The sequence below is a fragment of the Cydia pomonella genome, chromosome 25 (assembly GCF_033807575.1).
Source record: "Cydia pomonella isolate Wapato2018A chromosome 25, ilCydPomo1, whole genome shotgun sequence".
NCBI lineage: Eukaryota > Metazoa > Arthropoda > Insecta > Lepidoptera > Tortricidae > Cydia > Cydia pomonella.
Window position 1 is genome coordinate 11,285,319 of NC_084727.1, and position 27,473 is coordinate 11,312,791.

The 27,473-nt window shown below is 49.8% G+C and overlaps 1 protein-coding gene across 1 annotated transcript; it reads left to right on the forward strand.

The window, feature by feature from the left end:
• LOC133531574 (uncharacterized) lies at window positions 1-27,315 on the forward strand. The gene is made up of 11 exons (XM_061869880.1): window positions 1-329; window positions 2,323-2,456; window positions 9,613-9,762; window positions 13,693-13,818; window positions 14,346-14,494; window positions 15,080-15,217; window positions 16,874-16,994; window positions 17,215-17,403; window positions 17,844-17,969; window positions 18,457-18,569; window positions 26,897-27,315. The coding sequence occupies exons 2-11, from the start codon at window positions 2,343-2,345 to the stop codon at window positions 26,931-26,933; spliced, it is 1,263 nt and encodes a 420-aa protein (XP_061725864.1). The 5' UTR covers window positions 1-329; window positions 2,323-2,342; the 3' UTR covers window positions 26,934-27,315.
• The last annotated feature ends 158 nt before the right edge of the window (window positions 27,316-27,473 follow it).

Here is a 27,473-nt window from a genome sequence, read left to right on the forward strand (position 1 = left end):
ATTGTAAAGGAATACGCCACGAGCATTTTTCCGCCGACAAGAGAGCATGAAAAGTCGAAAAATTACTATTTGTCATATTTCGTTTGGGTGATTAGGTTTCTCTATGACCTTGACTATCTTAAGCAAAGAATATAATACTCACCAGACATGACATAAGTCAAAACCAAGTGCATAGCTAAGCCACATAGATTTATTATTGCAATGACATAAATTTCAGTATATAATAATTGTTAATTTGCTTATTTTTTTAATTTTAACGAACTTTTAACAATCAACACTGCTTGGAGGCGTATTTGTTTATCTTAACTGAAAGTTATAAATATAAATAGGTAGGTACAGTGTAGTAGAGTTGAACCGCGCTCAGTTTTAATACAATCAGTGCCGGAAATCCGCCTCGCCGCCTTCGTAGTCGCTTTCCTCTACAAAGCAGGAAAACGCTGGGATCGGTTTCGAGGGTAGCGCTACGAAAACGATGGCAGTGAATTCTCTTGAAAGTAGCTGTAACGTGTTTGTATGAAAGCTGCTCTTATGTTATTTTCAAGAAAATATCTGCAGAAAGAATTGTTGAAATACTTAGTAGCCACGTAATTCAAGGTCAACATTTGCGCCTCAAATATTACTTAGGAAATCCAGCTCTGCCCTGCATATCACAGATACTTGCATGAAAAAATCGTTTACAGTACATATGGTGCTACTTTAGCGCACTAGTGCGAAAATTAGCATATTACGTTACTGTGTCGAACATTTAAAAGGCCATATGTACTGTAAAACGTTGTACGATACATGTGCAAATAGGTAATTCGCAACTCGTGTCGATTTAAAACACTCCCTTCGGTCGTGTTTTAATTTATCGCCACTCGTTTCGAATTTCCTATTTTTCGCACTTGTATCGTAATGTACTATTTCCTACTCCTCTACTGTTATCTGTCATTTATGCATTCATTAACACGAATATAAGAACATACATAAAAGGTTTCAAGAAAAGTCTATATTGTCTATTCCTCATAAAAGCTCTTGTGCTTTTAATCGCTATAACGTTACTGCGATTAATGGCTACCAACCTAATAAAAACCAAAACGAAGACAGTTTTAACCTAAGTGCATTGCTGCCAACTTACAAAATATTCATTTGGTTGCATAGTAACAATAATTACTTCATAAGTCAGAAACACGCATGTGACACCCGTAATATAGCAACACCCATAGACTACGAAGACCGCTTAGCGTTGCTTGTTAGTCTCCATAGGCTACTAAACTAAACTGACCAAAAATTTAATTTAGCAAGTAGCAAGTACCAGGGCCTCATGAGTTACGAGGTGTCGCTGACCGGCCGGCCGCGGCCCGGGGCGGGTTGGGCGCGTAACAAGGTATGCTCGCGCGTCTTTGCTATATAAATAAAAAAATAAAAAAAATATCATAGGACATTATTACACAAATTGACTAAGTCCCACAGTAAGCTCAATAAGGCTTGTATTGAGGGTACTTAGACAACGATATATATAATATATAAATATTTATAAATACTTAAATACATAGAAAACACCCATGACTCAGGAACAAATATCCATGCTCATCACACGAATAAATGCCCTTACCAGGATTTGAACCCGGGACCATCAGCTTCGAAGGCAGGGTCACTACCCACTAGGCCAAACCGGTCGTCAAATATACTTTTGCTGTAATTTGTTTACCTAAATTAAGATTTATTTTTGTTGACTCGTAGGAAAAATATTGTATGCAACGTTGTATAAGTAGGTCAAAAAATGCTCGTGGCGTATTCCTTTACAATGTTCGCCTACGCCTTCGGCTCCGGCTCACATTGTAACTCACGCCACTCGCCTTTTATGACCCTTCTTATACAACTGTTGCATAAAATACTATTAAATGTAGACCTTATTAAAGAAGAACAAGATTAACAATTGCATGCGTTTTCAAATGTGATTACTGCATTTGCGATAAGCAGACAGACTTCAACCATAGAGAAATAAGAAAGCACAGAGTGCCCACTCCATACATCAGTTCTCTTACAAAAATGCTTATTATTTTCGTAGTCGATATCTAGCGTCAAGTAGCGGAATTATCAGTACTGCTACTTGACACGAGATGTCACGAGTGTCGCGACTGACGGAAAGTGTATTGATCAATAATTTACAACTAATATTACAAGAAATAGGAGTTCAACATAGAGTTCCGGTTATAATATTAGCTGAAAATTATTGAGTATTAAAGTTTTCGTTCGCTTTCGAAAATAATAAGCGTTTTGGTAAGAAAACTGATGTATGGAGTGAGGAATCTATGCTTCAACGGAACAATTTGAATCCAGGATTGTCGGGAACCGCCAGGATGAAGCTAGACACGATACTAAAGAAGGTCCAGTCCCATGAGTCGATACGGTCCCCGCCGCCCGCCGAGCCCCTCCCACTGAAGAAGCTGCTGCGAAAGAAGCCACAAGACAAAGTAAGGTCACGAATAAAACGACTTAAAATTAAATTTGATTAAAGTGCCCTCTGTTAGCGAGTGGATGAACTACGCTAAAAGGTTCTGCATTACTTGTATTTTAAAATGATGTAATGGGTCTATTGCCCGAATAAAGAAACATTCATTCCTTCATTACATAGGTATTTGTTAAGAGGCTGTCAATACCTAAAGCGCGCACACTGTCTATTTGTATCGGAGTAAATGAGATAGCACTGTCGCATGTTACTGGGCCTGGGCAAGGGAATAATAAGAAAAATATTTAAATAAAAAAAAGTGGATTATTAGTGTAATATTTAACTCGACAACGGTTTAGATATAAATGTTTTGAAATTGTGATTTTAATTGCAGACCCATAAGTCAAAACAATAAAGACATAAAACCGTTTAATTGTGATTTTAAGACCAATCTTTGCAATTATTTTCTATCGAACCGATTTCGTTCAATCGTGTATCGAGTACAACCACGGTCCTTGAAATATAATTAATATGAACATATATTTTTCTTACTTGACTAAAACTGTTTAAACGTATCTGTGCATATATATGTAGCCATAGTAGATCATTAACTCAGTTGCAATTACACCTGCATCGAAGAAACATGTCTTTTACTGTGTAACCTCCCCCTACATTCAAAAATGAGCTTTAACCGAAGGAACATATGGTCCAAAATCGAACCGGATCAAGTACGGGAGTGATGCAGGCGGCCGGCCGGCGAATACAATAGGGAGCGCATTCCTTAAGAGATAAGCGGAGTTGTTTACGTTGTTTAGTGAAGATTTAAGTAATGTTAAATAATTATTGATTTATAACAAACAGGAAAGTGATTGCAAGTGTGATTTACAAACTATTTGGCGTAAAGATAACTTCGTGTGTTGGAACTATTGACTTTGATACCTAGTGACAATTATCTGATTAATTATAAAGTGAATAAATAAGTGAATAAATTACTAAAATGCCTCCAATAACGCCCGAACAAACTCAATTCATTACCAAGTTAGAAGATGTGGCCGGTATGATACAAAAAACGCAATCTAACATAAAGAAGTGTCCAAAACAACGGCTAACCGAGGGTTATGTTAAACAAAGAATTAAAATGCTTGATGATTATTGGATTATGTTTAAACAAGCACACAATAGTCTCATGCATTGCACACCGCGTGAACAACGAGGAGATATCAAGTATTTTGTTAATGAAGATTATTATATTGTGGAAGACCTTTACCTCTGTTTGCAAGCCGACTTAACAGATTTATTGACCAAGTGGGAGTCTGAAAAAAAAGGCAATGGAATTATCTACTATGTCAACGTCGTTCCATGAAGGGCAATTACCGTTTGTAAATCTGCCAAAAATCCAATTGCCGACCTTTTCAGGGAAATATGAAGATTGGCCCACATACCAAGATTTATTCACAGCCCTCGTGCACAACACAAAATTAACAAGTGTACAAAAGTTACACTATTTAAAAACAAGTGTCTCTGGTGAAGCAGAGACATTATTGCGGCATGTACAAATAACAGAAAATAATTACACACAGGCATGGGAGTTACTTAAAAACCGTTTCGGCAACAAAAGAATGATTGTTAATTCTGTATTAAAGAAATTAGTTGGTCAGAAGAAGATTCAAACCCAGTCTTCAAATCAAATAAAACATTTACTTGATACCACTATGGAATGTATCAACAGTTTAAACAATTTAAACGTAAACACGGATTCTTGGGATCCGATAATTATCTTTCTCGTCGGACAGAAGCTGGACGCTGAGTCAGTTAAAGACTGGGAACAAACTGTACATAAGGACAGCTCAGAAGACATGCCTAAGTGGGAAGAGTTACAGAAGTTTCTGGTGGCTAAGTTTCGCACATTGGAAATGGCCGCAGCAGTTTCAGTGCCTACACGTGATAAGTCACAAACTCCCAAAACATTTCATGTAGCTGAACAAGAAGAAGATGAAGAGAGTTTGTTCCAATGTGCTCATGCTAGCGTAGCATCACAGCCTACTTGTACCTATTGTAAAGGCGAACACTACATATTCAACTGCAAGGAATTTACTAAAAACTCAGTGGAAGACAGACATGATTTTGTGAGAAAGAACCGATTGTGTTACAACTGTCTTGTTCCATACCATAATGTATTTCGATGCAAACAAAAGACGTCGTGCAGGATCTGCAGAAAAAGACATCATTCTCTTCTGCATCAAACGCGAGAAGCTAATGAAGAAGTAGCTGCTACACAACCACAATCACAACCAGAACCTGACACGAAACTTACAACTTTGCACGTTTCCAAACAACAACCGAGTCGTAAAATGTTACTGGCCACAGCCCAAGTAGCGGTAAGATCGAGCGATGGTGATACACACATACTTCGAGCTCTAATCGACCCGTGCTCAGAGGCTTCATTTGTATCAGAACGAGTTGTACAATTACTGGGTTTGCCAAGAACTAGCATCAATGGAGTAGTTTCTGGACTTGAAGAAAGTACACAAATAAATATCAAGCATATGGTCGACATTACAATTTCATCAAGATATGAAAACAAGAAGACTGTTCTAGTTTCAGCTTACGTTTTAAAGTCTGTATCCACATATTTGCCTTCGAAACATATTTCGATAGATTCTCAGGCCATTGAAACATTGAAATTGGCTGATCCTACCTATGACATACCCAGCAAGGTGGATATGTTGCTCGGCGCAGAAATCTACTGTCAAATTATTCAAGAAGGTTTATTAAAAATGAATGATGGGATAGTCGCTCAAAAAACTACTTTAGGATGGATACTAACGGGTCGAAAACAAATAGAAGCACAGAGCGACCAACACAACGTTACAACATTACACATAACAAGAATGGTGGCTGAAGACAATGATTTACTGCGAAGGTTCTGGGAGATAGAAACTGATGTGTACAAGAAAAAGAAAATACTGACAAAAGAAGAAGAAAAATGCGAAGAGATATACAAAAGGACAACTAAAAGAGATGAAAGCGGAAGATATACAGTACACTTACCATTGAAACAAAATGTTGAAGAAACTGTTAATCTATGTGGTGATACGAAACATCAGGCTATCAATCGATTTCAGAGTTTGGAAAGAAAATTTAGAAAAGACGATAAGTTAAAGCAGGAATACACAAATGTTATAAATGAGTACAAGGACATGGGACACTTGCGAAGATCAGAAACACAAAACGATGAAAATGCACTGTATCTTGCTCATTTGGCTGTTATTCGAGAGGACAAAGACACTAGTAAAGTGCGCGTAGTCTATGATGCTTCTGCTAAGGGCTCACACGGTCACTCTCTCAATGACACCATGATGGTAGGGCCAGTTTTACAACCAGATCTTCGGAGCCTAGTAATAGCTTGGCGAAAACACAAGATTTGCGTCGTGGGAGATATCGTGAAAATGTATAGGATGATAAATATGACAAAGGAACACATAAACCTGCAACGCATTGTCTGGAGAGATAGGCCGGAAGATGAGTTCGAGAGCTATGAGTTAACAACTGTGACTTTTGGGACCGCTGCAGCGCCATTCTTAGCAGTCCGTACATTAAACCAATTAGCCGACGATGAAGCTCACGAATTTCCAGAAACTGCACCTGTAATAAAGAAGTCGTTTTACATGGATGATCTAATGGTAGGAAATGAAAACATAGAAGAAACAAAGAAAATGTGTCAAGAAATTAAAGAAATATTGAGAAGAGGAGGATTTCGAATGCAAAAATGGTCTAGCAATTCAGATGAAGTTTTAGAATATCTAAAAGAAGATAACAGTACAAGAGACACGCTGGAAATCAAAATGGATAAAATAATAAAGATTCTTGGTTTGACCTGGAATAGACAAGACGATACGTTTGAAATTACAGTAAACTTACCTGAGATGAGAAGTCCTATAACTAAGAGGTCGATACTTTCTGATGTAGCTCGCCTTTTCGACCCCTTTGGGTGGCTAGCACCTGTAATTATAACTGCTAAAGTTTTAATTCAGAAGTTATGGTTGAGTCATCTGGGGTGGGATGATGAATTGACATCGGACTTGACAGACGAGTGGATACGCTATAGAGAAGAACTGGTAAATTTACAAAACATCAAGGTTCAGCGCTGGTTACACTTGACACGAGAAGATGATCTCATTGAGCTGCACGGATTTTCAGATGCATCCACTCAAGCTTATGCAGCTGTGACGTACCTGAAAGTTGTTAGAGGTGGTGTAGTATACGTCTCAATGATCGCATCAAGAACTAAAGTCGCACCCTTGAAGCAGCTTTCTGTTCCAAAATTAGAGCTTTGTGCTGCAGCCTTATTAGCAGAATTGATCAGTGATGTCGCAGAACTTCTGAAGATTCCTAAAAATAAAATATTTGTTTGGACAGACTCAATGGTCGTACTGGCTTGGCTGCAATCTCAACCTAGTCGCTGGAAAACATTTGTAGCGAATAGAACAGCAGATATTACCAGATTGATAGATAATGATCGTTGGAGACATGTGCAATCTGCTGACAATCCTGCGGACATCGCGACAAGAGGAGTCAAAGCGCAAGAATTAGCTACACAAGATCTGTGGTGGAATGGGCCTGACTGGCTTAAGAGAGACCAAGTAGAATATGAAAAAACAGAAATTGCACAAACAGAATTAGAATCTAAAACGACATGTCTTGTACTTGTAGATGAGAGGCCTATATGGGAGAGATTTTCAACAATGTCACGAATGAAGAGAGTGCTAGCTTATTGTAGAAGAATGTTAACTGAACGAAAAAGAGAACTAGAAGAGAGTAAACATTTAACAGTTAAAGAAATGGAAAAAGTAGAAGAAGAATGTATAAGGTTTTATCAAAATCTAGTATACACAAAAGATATAGACGATTTGAAGAAAGATGGAAGAGTTAAGAAAAGAAGTACTCTAATCACACTTGCACCATTCTTAGACGAGAAAGGTTTGTTAAGAGTGGGAGGACGTCTTCAAAATGCATCATTGTCTGAACAGACAAAGCATCCAATTATTATTCCACGAAACCAACATATTACAAAATTAATTATTAATGAGGCCCACACTAGAACACTTCATGGTTGGAATCAGTTAATGATGACTTACGTGAAAACCAAATATTGGGTTATCGGCTTAAAGTCATCCATTCGAAAATGCATTTACAATTGCAAGACCTGTGTCATAGACAAAGCTAAAGTCAAGAATCAATTCATGGGCCAGTTGCCAACAGTCAGAGTTAACCAAAATCGACCTTTTTTAAATAGTGGCGTTGACTATGCTGGACCTGTTTTAATGAGAACCTCTAAAGGCCGAGGACATCATGCAACTAAGGGATACATTTGTTTGTTCGTATGCATGGCTACGAAAGCCATTCATCTTGAGGCTGTATCAGATCTGACTTCACAAGCTTTCATAGCTGCTTTTAGAAGATTTGTTGCGCGCAGAGGCCATTGTCAAGATATTTGGAGCGACAATGGTACCAATTTTACTGGTTCTGCTAAAGAGTTGAAATGTATGTTCGAACCTGGGAAAAACAATTTAGCCAGCGAAGTGGCAGAACTGCTGGCTACTGAAGGGACAACGTGGCACTTCATACCCCCAAGAATGCCTTCATACGGCGGCCTATGGGAAGCGGGAGTTCAGTCTGCTAAACGACATTTAGCCAGAGTAAATAAGGATACTAAACTGACTTATGAAGAATTAGCCACTCTGTTGACTCAGGTCGAGGCCTGTCTAAATAGTCGTCCTCTTTGTGAAATAGACAGTACCACAGGAGTCCCGCTGACGCCAGGACATTTCTTGGTGGGTGAGCCCTTGGTCAGTGTTCCAGACTTCAATTATGAGCACAAAAAGGTCAATATACTTACCAGATGGCAGTTAGTACAGAAGATGACACAGAACTTTTGGCGTCAATGGCAGAACGATTACCTTAACACACTGCAACAAAGATATAAGTGGCAAGTTACTGTACCAGCGCCCTGCATTGGAGATTTAGTAATCATAAAGGATGAAATTACGCCACCTACTAAATGGTTACTAGGGAGGGTCAAGTATCTTCATCCTGGAGCAGATAACCTGGTGAGAGTGGTAACTGTACAGTGCAAGGGAGACCACGAGCTTAAAAGACCTTTATCAAAATTAATATTACTTCCTAAAACATTGAATGAGTAGTTATAGACCGAATCTAGTACAGTCAAGTATATGATGAAGTGAGTGAAACGATTTTGCATGTGCTGAAGTGAATATTTTTTACCAAAGCGTATATATTATTGTTCATATCTTAAAATTTTCATCTTTTTTGTAAATGACGGTGCATGCCCTCTGTTTTGAATTGTTTAAATTTATTGAAAACTGTTAGTTTTGGCGGCCGGTATGTTTAAACGTATCTGTGCATATATATGTAGCCATAGTAGATCATTAACTCAGTTGCAATTACACCTGCATCGAAGAAACATGTCTTTTACTGTGTAACCTCCCCCTACATTCAAAAATGAGCTTTAACCGAAGGAACAAAAACAAATAGTCTTTCTTAAAAAACTGTTTAAGTAACATCAATTTCAAGGACATTGGGTGTTGACAGCCTCTTAAGAGGGGGCGCTAAGACTTTTTTTAAGGGTTACAACCATAGAGCAATAAGAAGTAAACATAGAGTGCTCACTCCTTATACATCAGTTTTGGTACCAAAACGCCTCTTATTTTCGTAGTCGACATCTAGCACCGACTAGCGGAGTTATTAGTACTGCTACTTGACAATAGATGTCTCGGGTGTCGCGACTGACGGTAATTGTATTTCTCAACAATTTACAACTAATGTTACAAGCAAAAGATGTTGTAAATAGAGTTCCGGTTAATCCGGTTATAACATTCCGCGACTCGATGATAGATGTCGACTATGAAAATAATAAGCGTTTTGGTACCAAAACCGATGTATGGAGTGAGCACTCTATGTACTTTTTTCTCTATGGTTACAACTATATCAGGAAAATTATGAAGGTTAATAATTTGCCAACAGGCGGCGCTTTTATCAAATTTTTCTTTTGTTATAAATTTCAAAATATTATTAGACGATATCCATACAAATGTAAAGGAAAGGAAAGTTTTGATTATACATTTTGTCGAAATAAGAATTATACTTTAAGTATTCTTCAGTTCGGCCACGTCAGCTGCAAAGTGGACACCACGGCGCCGCTCCTACGGCTCACGCCGCCGCTGGCGCTGCGCAGTACGGCGGCCGCGCTCCGGCTGCAGCGAGAGAACATGATGCTGCTGCGCTTCATCAGGAATAACCACTTCACCCGGGTCAGCATTGAACTAAAGACCACCTTAGACAGTAAAATGGCGTTAATGTTCATTACAATACAATACAAATACTCTTTATTGCACACCTCAATACAGAAACAGTACAAATAATACAACACATCAAGAAGAAGTAAACAACAGGCGGTCTTATCGCTAAAAAGCGATCTCTTCCAGACAACCTTTAGTAAGCGGAATTATAAAAAAATTTACAGTACATTGCTGATTTAAAAAAATACGGTAAAGGCACCTATTACCGTGGTAGTTAAGGAACTTTTCAAAAGAGATCCAAAAATTAAGGGTATCAATGCTGTCTAACAGCCAGGAATTATTTTTTTTCATTAGAGCATTTAATGAACTTTCCGTTTCACACGTTTTTGGATTCATTTTGGGTTATTATATGTATTAAAATATTTTTTGAAGCCAAAATGACCAAATCTTCTATTACCGTGGCAAGGGACAGGCTGTGATTCTATTATCGCGAATTTTGAGCTTTCATTACCGAGGGTACAATTGGCATGATTTTTCTGCACTCGTTAACAGAAACCAAACTCAAAATTCTAAACCTAATACCGAGGGTTAAAACAATAATAACGACGTGGGTTCTGTATATTATTTTTGTGTCATTAAGTTTAATAATGACACAAAAATAAAAAATAAAACTATAGGAGTATGTTTAAAAATAAGAGATATATTCGAAGAGATTATAATTACACTTTGGCACAATCAAATACTATTAAATAGTTAACTTACCAAGTACCCACGAGTACCTGTATAACAAGTTATAAGTTGAATGTTTTACATGTAAAACAAGAAAAATTATTGTTAGTAAAGTTTTACTAAGGACGTATATGACAAATAGGCCTGCCTGTTATTAAATAAAGTAATTTTTAAATGCTATAAAGATTGATAAGAGTTTGTCTTACTGACATAATTAGCTGCACAAAAAAAACAAGTAAGTAACATTTTCTCATAAGGCATAGCGTAAATTATAGTCGAAATTTTATAAGCTGGACGTTTACCACCTGAGTGAAAGTTTACCACAATGAAATGGTAAACGTCCACATTATAAAATTTCGACTATATATAAAAACATGAAAATTTTTAATTCTAATATTTTTGATAAGGTAATTAAGTTAAATAAAGTCTCTCACATATTATGTGTTATAATTTACCCGTTTATAACTAACAAATCACAGTACTTTTCTTATTGATGATTTTTATAGCTAAAAAAAAACATGTCTGAGATTTTGGACTACTGTATAAATAAAATAAAAAAATCTAATCGGAATTGTCCGGCAGTTGGGTACCCTTCCTTGTCTGTCAGAGTAATAACTGAATCAGAAAACAGAAGAATTTAAATCTGATAATGATAACTGAAGTCTAAATTTTATCAACGAAATCTGTACTTGCGGTACCCTAAATGCGATATTTCAATACAATACCAAATAGTCACTCGGTAATAGATAACTCTTTAAGAGCCTATTACCGACCCATTCGATATTTCTCTGGGTCGGTAATAGATTTCTATACATTCTATTACCGAGGGTAATCTGATCATACCATCGGTAATAGGCTTAATTTGGAGTTTAATTAAACCTAATTCCGACCCATAAAAAGAATAAAACACAGATGTTTTTTCAAATCAAATCAAACACCTATATTACAAGCTTCTTGTAAAGACAAAATCACATAACTGGCAAGTAAATTTTAGGTTTTAACTCAAAATAAAAAAAAGTTGGCAGATTAAGGGGGAACCCTTAATCTGCCAACTTATACTATAGAAACAAGGAAATCGGTGCTGAAGTTTTTGTTAAAAATTAAGGGTTAGTTGAATACTTTCCATACCACGGAAATAGCTCTTTAATAGCGTGAATAGATCAAGATTGGAATAAATAAAAGAAATTATAAAATTGATAATTTGTACCAAAACTAAAGAGTAAGGGGGCGTCCATTAATCGCGTCATACGTTTTTGGCTTGTTTTAGACCCCCCCCTCCCCCATGGTGATCTTTGGTGATATTTTCAGGACCCCCCCCCCCCCCATCCAATATGACGTGTATTTTTTTCGATAACTAAAGAACAGTTTTCTAACAAATGAACCTAAGTACACGTGAAGGATAATAAGGGCGGAAAACTATTATTTTTATTTTATTGACTATAATACAGTATAGCACAGATGAAAAAAAAATACACGTGATACGTGTCCATACCCCCCCGTCCCCTGTGGTGATCATTGGTGATTTTTTGCTGACCCCCTCCCCCCCCCCTATACAATATGACGCGATTAATGGACGCCCCCTAAATAACTAAACTACCACTTTTTCTATTAACGTGGCATACCACGGAATTACTTACCACAGAAGTAATTGGCGCCTATCACCGCTGTATTTTATTTTCAATTTTAAACGTATTTCCCGGTCAAAAACTAAGTTAAAAGTAATTCAAAATTGTGTAGAAAACAATACACAACCTCTTAAAAGGCATTGCACTAGTTTATTTGCCATAACTATTACGTAAAACACTAAGTAAGATTGGAGTGCACTTACCTGTGGAGTCACGCGTCTGTATGGAACAACCGGTTCTTGCGCCGCCGTCGCACAAACTGACGAATCGCGAGTTTTTTGTTACACTCACACAAATGCACACTAATGGGTACGATAGACCAATGAATGAGCTTGTTTTGTGTATGCTTTATTTCTTAGAGAATAGATCTGTTTGCTTGCAAAATGCGTATTTGTAAACACCGCGGTGTTAGACGTCGATTTTGATACCCGCGTTAATAGCCGCCGTTACCCTATACCGGGTGTTTCCTGTCAGTTACAGGAGCAAAAAATTAAACTGTACGCTATACTCCTCAAACTGACCAACATTTGTTAAGCAACTTTTAAAAATAAATTATGTTTTGTTTTTTTTTTTTACACTTTAAAGTTTATTCTAAGACGCAATGTATTGCGAATTTTGTTATGTTTAAAGCGTGACAAGCAACGTCAAACACACTGATGTCAGCGTACATTGAAAATAATATTCAATTTGTATGAGAAACATAAAATCTAAATATTTCGTAATTTTTAAAAGTTGTTAATCAAAAGTTATATCGTTTGAGGAGTACAATATATGGTTTAATTATTTGCTCGTATTACAGGAAACACCCGGTATATTATCAATTTACTCAGACCTTAATGTTTGACTTGACTTTCCTTGAAATAGATATATTCTCACCATTTACATTCAAACAGTGGTAACTCCATACATCATTTTTCTTTCCAAAACGCGAGTTATTTCGTAGTCGACATCTAACGTTAAGTAGCGAAGTAGCGGAATTTATCAGTACTGCTAGTTGACAATACATGTCGCGACGAACGAAAACCCTAATGCTCTACAATTTTCAGCTAATATTATAGCCGGATTAACCGGAACTCTTTTTTCAAATCCGCTTGTAATATTACTTGTAAATTGTTTTGGCAAGATATTCGTCAGTCGCGACGCTTGTGACATCTGGTGTCAAGTAGCGGTACTGATAAATCCACTACTTGACGCTAGATGTCGACTACGAAATAACTCGCGTTTTGGTAAGAAAAGTGATGTATGGAGTTACTTATATTTTTCTATGATTCGAACTACATAGTTCTAAAACCTGGTCTTTTACCCCTTTAACGGTAAAGATTTAAAAAAATACATGATTCAAGCGTCATCGTCTCTTTATATAAAGTCCTTTTAAGAAAAAAAAAGTTATAGACTGGTCATTTTTGCCATATAATATCTAAGTGATCCCTATTAAAAGGGTTAACAGGGACATTTGTAAAATGTCTCACCCCCTTATTCATACTAATACGTCGGAAAGGGACAAAAGAATATCAGCGGCATCGTAACTTTAGTAGACGTTTATGAATAAGGGGGTAAAGGTTTACATTATGCTGTTCGTGATCCGCAGGGTCGCGTGGACAGCCGCTGGCGTGTCCTGCCGCCCGGTAGCCGCCAATACCACGCAGCCAGGGTCGAGTTCAGCAAGAGGACGCACGCAGAGAACAAACGCTTGTACAAGATTTTCACCACTGCGGTCAGTAACAAATACACGAATAAACATTACGGCTGACAGTCTTTTATGCATACAAAGTCGCGTTCCTCTAACATGGAAGCCGAGTTAGATATAGGTACCTACTTTAATAGTGGTCTAAGCGAAGAACGTCAATAACAAATAAGGAGTTATAAACTGAAATAGACGTCATATATGACATAAATAGTGACCAAGGCCTCCAGTGCTCAAGGGCTGGTATCGGACAGCGTCCTCTACATTTTCGGCAGATAGACAACTCGTCCATGGTCGAGCGGCATTGGGCCGTTGAACTTTCTTATGAGTATATGTAATCTCAAAAGGGCTTACGGCGCTTTCTGGCGGTATCAACTCAGGTGATCCCGTGATAATGAGTGAGATTTATATAGCAATGTTTCTACTTGAAATAACAAAAATATAACGTATTTTCATAAAATAATTTGATTTGCTTTCTAATAGAAATGAGAATTAATTGTTTACCCCTAAAAATAAAAGAGGACCACAGCACCTATTAATTGTTTGTTGTGCTTCAGTCTCCCCGCCTCACACCGACGGCGGAGCTAGAGCAGTGGTGGTCGCGCATCACACGTGAGCGGCACGCACGCGGCCCGTGGCTGCTCGCGCCGCCCGCACCGCAGCTCGACCCTGCTTTCCTGGCTCCGGAGGGAGTCATACGACCAAGGTATCTATCGAAAACAAAACAGGATCACGTCTTGTTGACAGCCCCCCGCCTCACACCGACGGCGGAGCTAGAAGGGTGGTGGTCGAGCCCGCAGCTGCTCGTGCAGCCCGCGCCGCCCCTCGACTCTATACTTTCCACGCGCCAGAGGAAGTCATAAGACCAAGGTAAGTCTGGCATAGAAATTTGTCGGTAGAAAAAGCCACATAAATGTATTTTCTATGGGTGACTATCAGTAGTAACGCTTCACAAATATCCAGTGTTTCTCAGAGCAGCTGGAAGTCGTCAGGATTATGCTCAGATGAGGCCACTTTGTGACACTTTCACTTTTCCAACTTTACTTTTATAACTTATTATTTTGTATTTCTGTTAACGAATAAAGTATTTATAAGTTTTATAACTATTTTAAGGTCGATTCCACCAAACTGTCTGTCACCGATAAACGTTCGCATTTTCTTATTGCAAAGAAACTTTCCGTTAAGAGTTCGTTAATTTTGATTGGTGCAACTGGCCCTCACTCTTCTTACACGATTCATATCATTTCATAATATATGTATATAAGGTTGTAGAATAAGAAAATGCCCGCAGGGTGTCGATATCGCTGCGTATACGCGGCGGCGCGGCGCTGGGCGAGCTCAAACTGGAGCTGTTCTCGGAGGCGTGCGCGCGCACCGCCGCCATCTTTATTGCGCTGCTGCCCGCCTACGTCGGCTCCGCCTTCCACAGGTAAGTAGTCAGTCTAAGCATAGAGGAATAAGAAGACGTCATAGAGTGCTTTTGGTACCAACACGTTTATTATTTTCGTAGTCGACATCTAGCATCTAGTAGCAGAATTAGCAGTACTGCAACTTGACAATAGATGTTGCGACGAACGAAAAGTCTAATGTTCAACAATTTTCAGCTAATATTATAATCGGATTAACCGGAACTCTATTTTAAACTCTTTCCGGTTGTAAATTGTTGAGAAATACAAATCGTCAGTCGCGATACCCGAGATATCTAATAGTGTTAAGTAGCGGTACTGATCATTCTGCTACTCGATGCTAGATGTCGACTGCGAAAATAATAAGCGTTTTAGTAAGAAAACGGATGTAGCGCGGAGTGAACACTCTATGCTTACTTCTTATTTCCAATGGTCTTAGCTAAACTCTCCAAGCCTGTACCGACGGGTTAGCAACAGAGTGACTCAAACTCCTATGAAAATATATTTCCTTCGCGACAGCAAAGTCTGTGCAGACCTACACAGTTAGCTTCTTAGCTTAGCCGAACTCAGGGACTTGGCTATACATGACTTAGATGTCCCTTTTAGTCCTATGAAAATTGGAGGAGATTTCGTATACACATAAATATAACGCCATTTATATAGATTTTACTTTCAAAAATATTTTAACATATCTAATGTTCATCATTCATATCATATTCATCGATAAAATTCTAGAGATATATATATATATATATATATAAAACCTTTTTGCATCGAAGACAGCGACCATCGATTTATAAAAAATACGTTTATGTCATTAATGACAATGCCAATCAAATCAGTCGACGTTTATTGGTATTGTAACGTTTACATTTTTATTTTATTTGTTATGTTTACAAACGTTTAGCGAATTAACCATTTTAAATCAATTAAAAAAAAAACAGCACAGTGTGTGTGTACTATACAAAAGTTGAGAGGATAAAGAAAGCGTTGTACTAAGTTATTCAGTGAAGTGAAGTGACCTTGAGATGCTGGTGCCGGAGGCGGGCGCGACGGGTGAGCTGGTGCTGAAGGTCATCGGGCCCGAAGGTCAGGCGCTCGTCGCCTACTACCCTGAGGATACTCTAGTTGAAGAGCTAAAGAACAGGTGAGTCATATATAGATGCAGGTGCGGACGGAGCTGCTGCAGCTCATCGGGCCTCAGGGCCAGGCGCTCGTCGCATACTACCCTGAGGCCACTCTCGTCGAGGAGGTGAAGAACCGGTGAGTTAAACCTATCAGCTTGTTGATAATACGTCCTTGTTACTTAACGCTTGTGTCTCGTTTTGTGATTTTTAATAGGGAATATTACGCAAAATTTTACATTGGGGGCGCCTCTAGCACATACAGTAAACAAAGTACTTTGATGCATCAACTGTCATATTTATTCGTAACAAATAATATGTGAAAACTTGTCATTCAAATGTTCAGGCTTTCACGATGTGATGTAGATAGAGTTCAGTCTCGGACGGGAAGGACAAAACATTCTTCAGGGAACTTTAATCAAAGGATGTAGGTTTGGTTTGCTGTCGCTTTCGATGTAGCTCGATAGTCTTAAATATATATAGCGATAAAGGACAATCTCTCTAACCCCTGTCGTGTCTCGGAAACCTAAATTAACTTGATATTGAGTGTGGCAGGGCCATCGAGCACTTCTACCGCGGCGAGGCGGGCGCGGCCCGCTACAAGCTGGTCCGCGTCTGCGATTCCTCCACCCTGCATGACTTCCTGACCCTCGCGCAGCAGCAACTCCAGCCGCAGGTCAGTTCCACCGCCGTCACTCTGGTGAGGAAATCAGCACCTAACCCACTTTCACCCTTTTCTAACTGATGGTGATGACAAAGATGTAGACATCTTACAATCTAATTCAATACACGATCTAGATTTTCTTCTTGCTGGTTCAGTGTTCTAGCTACTTCAAGTTGCACCTAGAGACGTATCGTTATCCTGAGTGAACCGTTCCTCTTGTATTCTTTACAAGGAGGAGTTGCTCTTAGTGGAACTGCGCGTGCCGATGGCGGGCGCACTGGACCTGGGCGCCGTGCGCGCGCCCGCGCCCGCCGCCGTCGCCGCCGCCACCGCCGCGCTGCCGCCGCCGCGCCATCTGCCACGACAGCCCAACCTTCAAGCGTTGTTGTCTACAAACGAACTCTCACACGAGCTGAGGAAGGTATACTGTCTAAGTAAAGTAGTACTTGTATCAACGCTGCCGCCACATCAGCCAAGACACTAATCTACATTATCATCAAGCTCTATTATCGACCAACGAGCAATCTCATGACCTGAGAAAGGTACTGTCCTTGACACTCTTTCCTGGGCGCCGTGCGCGCGCCCCACCTGCCGCGTGCCATCACCGCGTAATCAAGACAGCCTTATTTGCAGACCTTGTTATCTACCAACGAGTTATCACATGAACTACGCAAGGTAGTGCCGTACGTCTTATAACTCTTATACTCGAATGAACTGTCTCATAAGCTACCGAACAGCGACATGATATGACATGAGACCGAACCTTCGGCCGACATTTCACTAATATACTCGTACCGCCTTTTCCTACTGACAAATTGGTTTACCAGTATGGTTTGTTTTCTAGTTTCCTTTTTGTTGTAGATTCTGATAAGCCTAGTGGAGGCGGGCGCTCGATTGGCGGCGGCCGGGCCGCACTACGAAAGGGCCCTGGGAGAGTTGCGAGCGGCACTGCAGCCCCCACGCCCCGCCACCCGCCCCGTCGTCGAGGTAACAAGAGAGCAAAACTGTCTGCTGTAAATACAAGCCTGGCGACGGCGGCCGCTCCTCCAGCGGACCCTGGGAGCTCAGGGCCGCGCTGCAGCCCCCGCGCCCCGCCACGCGCCCCGCCACGCGCCCCGTCGTCGAGGTAACGGAACACGTCAGGAACATTAAGTCTCAGTTGCACCAATCATGCACAACTGATGGGCTGATCAACGGTGCTGTGAATTATGAAATTTCCCATGCAAAATTAGCGAACGTTTTAACGGTGACGAACGGTTTAGTGCAACCGATCCTAAGTATCTGATGGTCATTCAGCTGCAGATATAGTTGACCCTTCTGCATATAAACTTCTATCCATGGAGAGAGGGGTGTAAACTTTCTTTGCAGCTGCAAACAGCGTACCTATACATATTTTTGCCTCAGTGTAGTTCCAGCTCCAGCCACACAGGCGCGGTTAACGTCCCACAGAACTTTTAGCTGTTTCTGTGTCCAGGTGATCACGCCGGAGGAGATTGCGCGGCGCATCGCGGAGGAGCAGGAGCAGCCCCATACACCACCTCCCGTGGCCGGCAGCGACGCCTACCGCCGCGCAGAACACCTACAGAGGTACGTCACTGTTGGCATGTGTGCAGGTGATCCATGGAGTAGCAGGAGCAGCCTCGTACACCACCTCCCGTGGTTGACAGCGACGCCTATCGCCGCGCAGAACATCTGCAGAGGTTTATTTGACCGAGCCTCCGCTCGTGTCAACTCCTATCACAAGCCGGTCACAGATGGGACCCCGTTATTTTATTTCATTTACTTTCGATGTGGCTCAACGTGTTCATGTTTTCTGGGTGCGATGATGAATTTGGCTTGCATTGCATTTAGATTTACGCAGTGATAATTTGACTTTATAGTACCCAAAGAACAATTTTATTAGTCGTAGTGGTCTTTATATACTTTGTGAGAATGTGACGTTACCGTGGTTAGGTTTAACGAGGCGCAAAATTCATGAACACATTAATTTATAAAGTAGCCATGTAATTTTGCGTCTACGTATAGCCAGGGACCTATATTTGTCAGGTTTTTTGGACGAGTTTCGCGCGTGGCGGTTGTCTTGCGCGCCGCCGCCGGGCGCCGAGGCCCTGGCGTCGCTGCGCGAGCTGGGCTGGGCGGGCGCGCCGGCCGAGCAGGCGCTGCGGGCCACCGGCGGCGCGCCGCCCGCCGCCGCCGCCTGGCTGCTGGGCGAGCGCGGCGCCAGCGTGTGCGAGCTGGTGGACGGGCTGCCCGACGGCGCCGTGCTGCAGGCGCTGCTGAAGCAGCCGCAGGTGTGTGTGTGTGTGCTGGAGTGTATGCGGGCACCGGCGGCGCGCCGCCCGCCGCCGCCGCCTGGCTGCTGGGCGAGCGCGGCGCCAGCGTGTGCGAGCTGGTGGACGGGCTGCCCGACGGCGCCGTGCTGCAGGCGCTGCTGAAGCAGCCGCAGGTGTGTGTGTGTGTGCTGGAGTGTATGCGGGCACCGGCGGCGCGCCGCCCGCCGCCGCCGCCTGGCTGCTGGGCGAGCGCGGCGCCAGCGTGTGCGAGCTGGTGGACGGGCTGCCCGACGGCGCCGTGCTGCAGGCGCTGCTGAAGCAGCCGCAGGTGTGTGTGTGTGCTGGAGTGTATGCGGGCACCGGCGGCGCGCCGCCCGCCGCCGCCGCCTGGCTGCTGGGCGAGCGCGGCGCCAGCGTGTGCGAGCTGGTGGACGGGCTGCCCGACGGCGCCGTGCTGCAGGCGCTGCTGAAGCAGCCGCAGGTGTGTGTGTGTGCTGGAGTGTATGCGGGCACCGGCGGCGCGCCGCCCGCCGCCGCCGCCTGGCTGCTGGGCGAGCGCGGCGCCAGCGTGTGCGAGCTGGTGGACGGGCTGCCCGACGGCGCCGTGCTGCAGGCGCTGCTGAAGCAGCCGCAGGTGTGTGTGTGCTGCTGGAGTGTATGCGGGCACCGGCGGCGCGCCGCCCGCCGCCGCCGCCTGGCTGCTGGGCGAGCGCGGCGCCAGCGTGTGCGAGCTGGTGGACGGGCTGCCCGACGGCGCCGTGCTGCAGGCGCTGCTGAAGCAGCCGCAGGTGTGTGTGTGTGCTGGAGTGTATGCGGGCACCGGCGGCGCGCCGCCCGCCGCCGCCGCCTGGCTGCTGGGCGAGCGCGGCGCCAGCGTGTGCGAGCTGGTGGACGGGCTGCCCGACGGCGCCGTGCTGCAGGCGCTGCTGAAGCAGCCGCAGGTGTGTGTGTGTGCTGGAGTGTATGCGGGCCCCGGCGGCGCGCCGCCCGCCGCCGCCGCCTGGCTGCTGGGCGCGCGCGGCGCCAGCGTGTGCGAGCTGGTGGACGGGCTGCCCGACGGCGCCGTGCTGCAGGCGCTGCTGAAGCAGCCGCAGGTGTGTGTGTGTGCTGGAGTGTATGCGGGCACCGGCGGCGCGCCGCCCGCCGCCACCGCCTGGCTGCTGGGCGAGCGCGGCGCCAGCGTGTGCGAGCTGGTGGACGGGCTGCCCGACGGCGCCGTGCTGCAGGCGCTGCTGAAGCAGCCGCAGGTGTGTGTGTGTGCTGGAGTGTATGCGGGCACCGGCGGCGCGCCGCCCGCCGCCGCCGCCTGGCTGCTGGGCGAGCGCGGCGCCAGCGTGTGCGAGCTGGTGGACGGGCTGCCCGACGGCGCCGTGCTGCAGGCGCTGCTGAAGCAGCCGCAGGTGTGTGTGTGTGCTGGAGTGTATGCGGGCACCGGCGGCGCGCCGCCCGCCGCCGCCGCCTGGCTGCTGGGCGAGCGCGGCGCCAGCGTGTGCGAGCTGGTGGACGGGCTGCCCGACGGCGCCGTGCTGCAGGGGCTGCTGAAGCAGCCGCAGGTGTGTGTGTGTGCTGGAGTGTATGCGGGCACCGGCGGCGCGCCGCCCGCCGCCGCCGCCTGGCTGCTGGGCGAGCGCGGCGCCAGCGTGTGCGAGCTGGTGGACGGGCTGCCCGACGGCGCCGTGCTGCAGGCGCTGCTGAAGCAGCCGCAGGTGTGTGTGTGTGCTGGAGTGTATGCGGGCACCGGCGGCGCGCCGCCCGCCGCCACCGCCTGGCTGCTGGGCGAGCGCGGCGCCAGCGTGTGCGAGCTGGTGGACGGGCTGCCCGACGGCGCCGTGCTGCAGGCGCTGCTGAAGCAGCCGCAGGTGTGTGTGTGTGCTGGAGTGTATGCGGGCACCGGCGGCGCGCCGCCCGCCGCCGCCGCCTGGCTGCTGGGCGAGCGCGGCGCCAGCGTGTGCGAGCTGGTGGACGGGCTGCCCGACGGCGCCGTGCTGCAGGCGCTGCTGAAGCAGCCGCAGGTGTGTGTGTGTGCTGGAGTGTATGCGGGCACCGGCGGCGCGCCGCCCGCCGCCGCCGCCTGGCTGCTGGGCGAGCGCGGCGCCAGCGTGTGCGAGCTGGTGGACGGGCTGCCCGACGGCGCCGTGCTGCAGGCGCTGCTGAAGCAGCCGCAGGTGTGTGTGTGTGCTGGAGTGTATGCGGGCACCGGCGGCGCGCCGCCCGCCGCCGCCGCCTGGCTGCTGGGCGAGCGCGGCGCCAGCGTGTGCGAGCTGGTGGACGGGCTGCCCGACGGCGCCGTGCTGCAGGCGCTGCTGAAGCAGCCGCAGGTGTGTGTGTGTGCTGGAGTGTATGCGGGCACCGGCGGCGCGCCGCCCGCCGCCGCCGCCTGGCTGCTGGGCGAGCGCGGCGCCAGCGTGTGCGAGCTGGTGGACGGGCTGCCCGACGGCGCCGTGCTGCAGGCGCTGCTGAAGCAGCCGCAGGTGTGTGTGTGTGCTGGAGTGTATGCGGGCACCGGCGGCGCGCCGCCCGCCGCCGCCGCCTGGCTGCTGGGCGAGCGCGGCGCCAGCGTGTGCGAGCTGGTGGACGGGCTGCCCGACGGCGCCGTGCTGCAGGCGCTGCTGAAGCAGCCGCAGGTGTGTGTGTGTGCTGGAGTGTATGCGGGCACCGGCGGCGCGCCGCCCGCCGCCGCCGCCTGGCTGCTGGGCGAGCGCGGCGCCAGCGTGTGCGAGCTGGTGGACGGGCTGCCCGACGGCGCCGTGCTGCAGGCGCTGCTGAAGCAGCCGCAGGTGTGTGTGTGTGCTGGAGTGTATGCGGGCACCGGCGGCGCGCCGCCCGCCGCCGCCGCCTGGCTGCTGGGCGAGCGCGGCGCCAGCGTGTGCGAGCTGGTGGACGGGCTGCCCGACGGCGCCGTGCTGCAGGCGCTGCTGAAGCAGCCGCAGGTGTGTGTGTGTGCTGGAGTGTATGCGGGCACCGGCGGCGCGCCGCCCGCCGCCGCCGCCTGGCTGCTGGGCGAGCGCGGCGCCAGCGTGTGCGAGCTGGTGGACGGGCTGCCCGACGGCGCCGTGCTGCAGGCGCTGCTGAAGCAGCCGCAGGTGTGTGTGTGTGCTGGAGTGTATGCGGGCACCGGCGGCGCGCCGCCCGCCGCCGCCGCCTGGCTGCTGGGCGAGCGCGGCGCCAGCGTGTGCGAGCTGGTGGACGGGCTGCCCGACGGCGCCGTGCTGCAGGCGCTGCTGAAGCAGCCGCAGGTGTGTGTGTGTGCTGGAGTGTATGCGGGCACCGGCGGCGCGCCGCCCGCCGCCGCCGCCTGGCTGCTGGGCGAGCGCGGCGCCAGCGTGTGCGAGCTGGTGGACGGGCTGCCCGACGGCGCCGTGCTGCAGGCGCTGCTGAAGCAGCCGCAGGTGTGTGTGTGTGCTGGAGTGTATGCGGGCACCGGCGGCGCGCCGCCCGCCGCCGCCGCCTGGCTGCTGGGCGAGCGCGGCGCCAGCGTGTGCGAGCTGGTGGACGGGCTGCCCGACGGCGCCGTGCTGCAGGCGCTGCTGAAGCAGCCGCAGGTGTGTGTGTGTGCTGGAGTGTATGCGGGCACCGGCGGCGCGCCGCCCGCCGCCGCCGCCTGGCTGCTGGGCGAGCGCGGCGCCAGCGTGTGCGAGCTGGTGGACGGGCTGCCCGACGGCGCCGTGCTGCAGGCGCTGCTGAAGCAGCCGCAGGTGTGTGTGTGTGCTGGAGTGTATGCGGGCACCGGCGGCGCGCCGCCCGCCGCCGCCGCCTGGCTGCTGGGCGAGCGCGGCGCCAGCGTGTGCGAGCTGGTGGACGGGCTGCCCGACGGCGCCGTGCTGCAGGCGCTGCTGAAGCAGCCGCAGGTGTGTGTGTGTGCTGGAGTGTATGCGGGCACCGGCGGCGCGCCGCCCGCCGCCGCCGCCTGGCTGCTGGGCGAGCGCGGCGCCAGCGTGTGCGAGCTGGTGGACGGGCTGCCCGACGGCGCCGTGCTGCAGGCGCTGCTGAAGCAGCCGCAGGTGTGTGTGTGTGCTGGAGTGTATGCGGGCACCGGCGGCGCGCCGCCCGCCGCCGCCGCCTGGCTGCTGGGCGAGCGCGGCGCCAGCGTGTGCGAGCTGGTGGACGGGCTGCCCGACGGCGCCGTGCTGCAGGCGCTGCTGAAGCAGCCGCAGGTGTGTGTGTGTGCTGGAGTGTATGCGGGCACCGGCGGCGCGCCGCCCGCCGCCGCCGCCTGGCTGCTGGGCGAGCGCGGCGCCAGCGTGTGCGAGCTGGTGGACGGGCTGCCCGACGGCGCCGTGCTGCAGGCGCTGCTGAAGCAGCCGCAGGTGTGTGTGTGTGTGCTGGAGTGTATGCGGGCACCGGCGGCGCGCCGCCCGCCGCCGCCGCCTGGCTGCTGGGCGAGCGCGGCGCCAGCGTGTGCGAGCTGGTGGACGGGCTGCCCGACGGCGCCGTGCTGCAGGCGCTGCTGAAGCAGCCGCAGGTGTGTGTGTGTGCTGGAGTGTATGCGGGCACCGGCGGCGCGCCGCCCGCCGCCGCCGCCTGGCTGCTGGGCGAGCGCGGCGCCAGCGTGTGCGAGCTGGTGGACGGGCTGCCCGACGGCGCCGTGCTGCAGGCGCTGCTGAAGCAGCCGCAGGTGTGTGTGTGTGCTGGAGTGTATGCGGGCACCGGCGGCGCGCCGCCCGCCGCCGCCGCCTGGCTGCTGGGCGAGCGCGGCGCCAGCGTGTGCGAGCTGGTGGACGGGCTGCCCGACGGCGCCGTGCTGCAGGCGCTGCTGAAGCAGCCGCAGGTGTGTGTGTGTGCTGGAGTGTATGCGGGCACCGGCGGCGCGCCGCCCGCCGCCGCCGCCTGGCTGCTGGGCGAGCGCGGCGCCAGCGTGTGCGAGCTGGTGGACGGGCTGCCCGACGGCGCCGTGCTGCAGGCGCTGCTGAAGCAGCCGCAGGTGTGTGTGTGTGCTGGAGTGTATGCGGGCACCGGCGGCGCGCCGCCCGCCGCCGCCGCCTGGCTGCTGGGCGAGCGCGGCGCCAGCGTGTGCGAGCTGGTGGACGGGCTGCCCGACGGCGCCGTGCTGCAGGCGCTGCTGAAGCAGCCGCAGGTGTGTGTGTGTGCTGGAGTGTATGCGGGCACCGGCGGCGCGCCGCCCGCCGCCGCCGCCTGGCTGCTGGGCGAGCGCGGCGCCAGCGTGTGCGAGCTGGTGGACGGGCTGCCCGACGGCGCCGTGCTGCAGGCGCTGCTGAAGCAGCCGCAGGTGTGTGTGTGTGCTGGAGTGTATGCGGGCACCGGCGGCGCGCCGCCCGCCGCCGCCGCCTGGCTGCTGGGCGAGCGCGGCGCCAGCGTGTGCGAGCTGGTGGACGGGCTGCCCGACGGCGCCGTGCTGCAGGCGCTGCTGAAGCAGCCGCAGGTGTGTGTGTGTGCTGGAGTGTATGCGGGCACCGGCGGCGCGCCGCCCGCCGCCGCCGCCTGGCTGCTGGGCGAGCGCGGCGCCAGCGTGTGCGAGCTGGTGGACGGGCTGCCCGACGGCGCCGTGCTGCAGGCGCTGCTGAAGCAGCCGCAGGTGTGTGTGTGTGCTGGAGTGTATGCGGGCACCGGCGGCGCGCCGCCCGCCGCCGCCGCCTGGCTGCTGGGCGAGCGCGGCGCCAGCGTGTGCGAGCTGGTGGACGGGCTGCCCGACGGCGCCGTGCTGCAGGCGCTGCTGAAGCAGCCGCAGGTGTGTGTGTGTGCTGGAGTGTATGCGGGCACCGGCGGCGCGCCGCCCGCCGCCGCCGCCTGGCTGCTGGGCCGAGCGCGGCGCCAGCGTGTGCGAGCTGGTGGACGGGCTGCCCGACGGCGCCGTGCTGCAGGCGCTGCTGAAGCAGCCGCAGGTGTGTGTGTGTGCTGGAGTGTATGCGGGCACCGGCGGCGCGCCGCCCGCCGCCGCCGCCTGGCTGCTGGGCGAGCGCGGCGCCAGCGTGTGCGAGCTGGTGGACGGGCTGCCCGACGGCGCCGTGCTGCAGGCGCTGCTGAAGCAGCCGCAGGTGTGTGTGTGTGCTGGAGTGTATGCGGGCACCGGCGGCGCGCCGCCCGCCGCCGCCGCCTGGCTGCTGGGCGAGCGCGGCGCCAGCGTGTGCGAGCTGGTGGACGGGCTGCCCGACGGCGCCGTGCTGCAGGCGCTGCTGAAGCAGCCGCAGGTGTGTGTGTGTGCTGGAGTGTATGCGGGCACCGGCGGCGCGCCGCCCGCCGCCGCCGCCTGGCTGCTGGGCGAGCGCGGCGCCAGCGTGTGCGAGCTGGTGGACGGGCTGCCCGACGGCGCCGTGCTGCAGGCGCTGCTGAAGCAGCCGCAGGTGTGTGTGTGTGCTGGAGTGTATGCGGGCACCGGCGGCGCGCCGCCCGCCGCCGCCGCCTGGCTGCTGGGCGAGCGCGGCGCCAGCGTGTGCGAGCTGGTGGACGGGCTGCCCGACGGCGCCGTGCTGCAGGCGCTGCTGAAGCAGCCGCAGGTGTGTGTGTGTGCTGGAGTGTATGCGGGCACCGGCGGCGCGCCGCCCGCCGCCGCCGCCTGGCTGCTGGGCGAGCGCGGCGCCAGCGTGTGCGAGCTGGTGGACGGGCTGCCCGACGGCGCCGTGCTGCAGGCGCTGCTGAAGCAGCCGCAGGTGTGTGTGTGTGCTGGAGTGTATGCGGGCACCGGCGGCGCGCCGCCCGCCGCCGCCGCCTGGCTGCTGGGCGAGCGCGGCGCCAGCGTGTGCGAGCTGGTGGACGGGCTGCCCGACGGCGCCGTGCTGCAGGCGCTGCTGAAGCAGCCGCAGGTGTGTGTGTGTGCTGGAGTGTATGCGGGCACCGGCGGCGCGCCGCCCGCCGCCGCCGCCTGGCTGCTGGGCGAGCGCGGCGCCAGCGTGTGCGAGCTGGTGGACGGGCTGCCCGACGGCGCCGTGCTGCAGGCGCTGCTGAAGCAGCCGCAGGTGTGTGTGTGTGCTGGAGTGTATGCGGGCACCGGCGGCGCGCCGCCCGCCGCCGCCGCCTGGCTGCTGGGCGAGCGCGGCGCCAGCGTGTGCGAGCTGGTGGACGGGCTGCCCGACGGCGCCGTGCTGCAGGCGCTGCTGAAGCAGCCGCAGGTGTGTGTGTGCTGCTGGAGTGTATGCGGGCACCGGCGGCGCAGTTGCATCAACCACACATGACGTATTGATCGACGTCACACGGCAGTTAACTATTAACCTTGCCATATAAAAAAAAAATAGCGAACTTTTAAACTGTGACAGTCGGTTTAGTCATAGAAAAATAAGTTACTATTGTATAATTTTTTTACAATAGTATCCAGTAGCGGTACTGATAAATCCGCTACTTGACGCTAGATGTCGACTACGAAAGTAATAAGCGTTTTGGTAAGAAAACTGATGTATAGAGGGAGCACTCCATGCTTATGTATTACTCTATGGTTTAGTACAACGTACTTAATCGTTATTAAGCGGAAATCCTATTCTTTGTCTATTCCTATTCTCATGTAATAACCGAAATGAGTATGTACCTCCAGCAAACTAAACATCCAATTTTAACTACCTATAGGTACATATAATTGAGTCGAATAAACTCTCGATATCGATGTTTCGATCCATTTTTAAGGCATCGACTGTACCATATCTACACCGATCGAGCGCAACACTACTGGTTTTAATAATGATTGTCTATTCCCAGATCCAACGCGGCCTGCTCAACACGCGCATGCTGGTAGCCTTCATCGGCATGGTGGGCCCGGCGAACAGCGCGGCGCTCTGGCTGTCGTCGCCCCGCGGCTCCCCGCTGCTGTCCCAGATCTCGCGCACGTACCACTCGGAGAAGTACTGCCTCGCCGTCAACCAGTTCAGCGAGGAACACAACACCCGTCCGTCTACTTCGAGACAACGATAACTTACGTAGTTAAAATGAGCGCGAGCCCTCTGCATTGGTAGCGAACCTATATAAAAGAAAACTTTTCTCCGTAGTTCATCTATTGGCTAACAGAGGGCGCTTTAACCTTTGATATGTTTTCACCGATCAACTAGTGCATCCCTACATTCAACTTGAGCGTGTCAATATTAAGTTCATGTTAATAAAAACCAAAATTTACAATAGCATACGAAAGGTTTAACAAAAATAATTTTATATTCAGACAATTACAAGTACCTACTTATGCTGATTTATTACTACAACCTTGCGGAAACTGGGACTTCATATTAATCCCCATAGGTAGGTACTATTAATAATACATTATTTAATTGGTATGTGTTTAGAT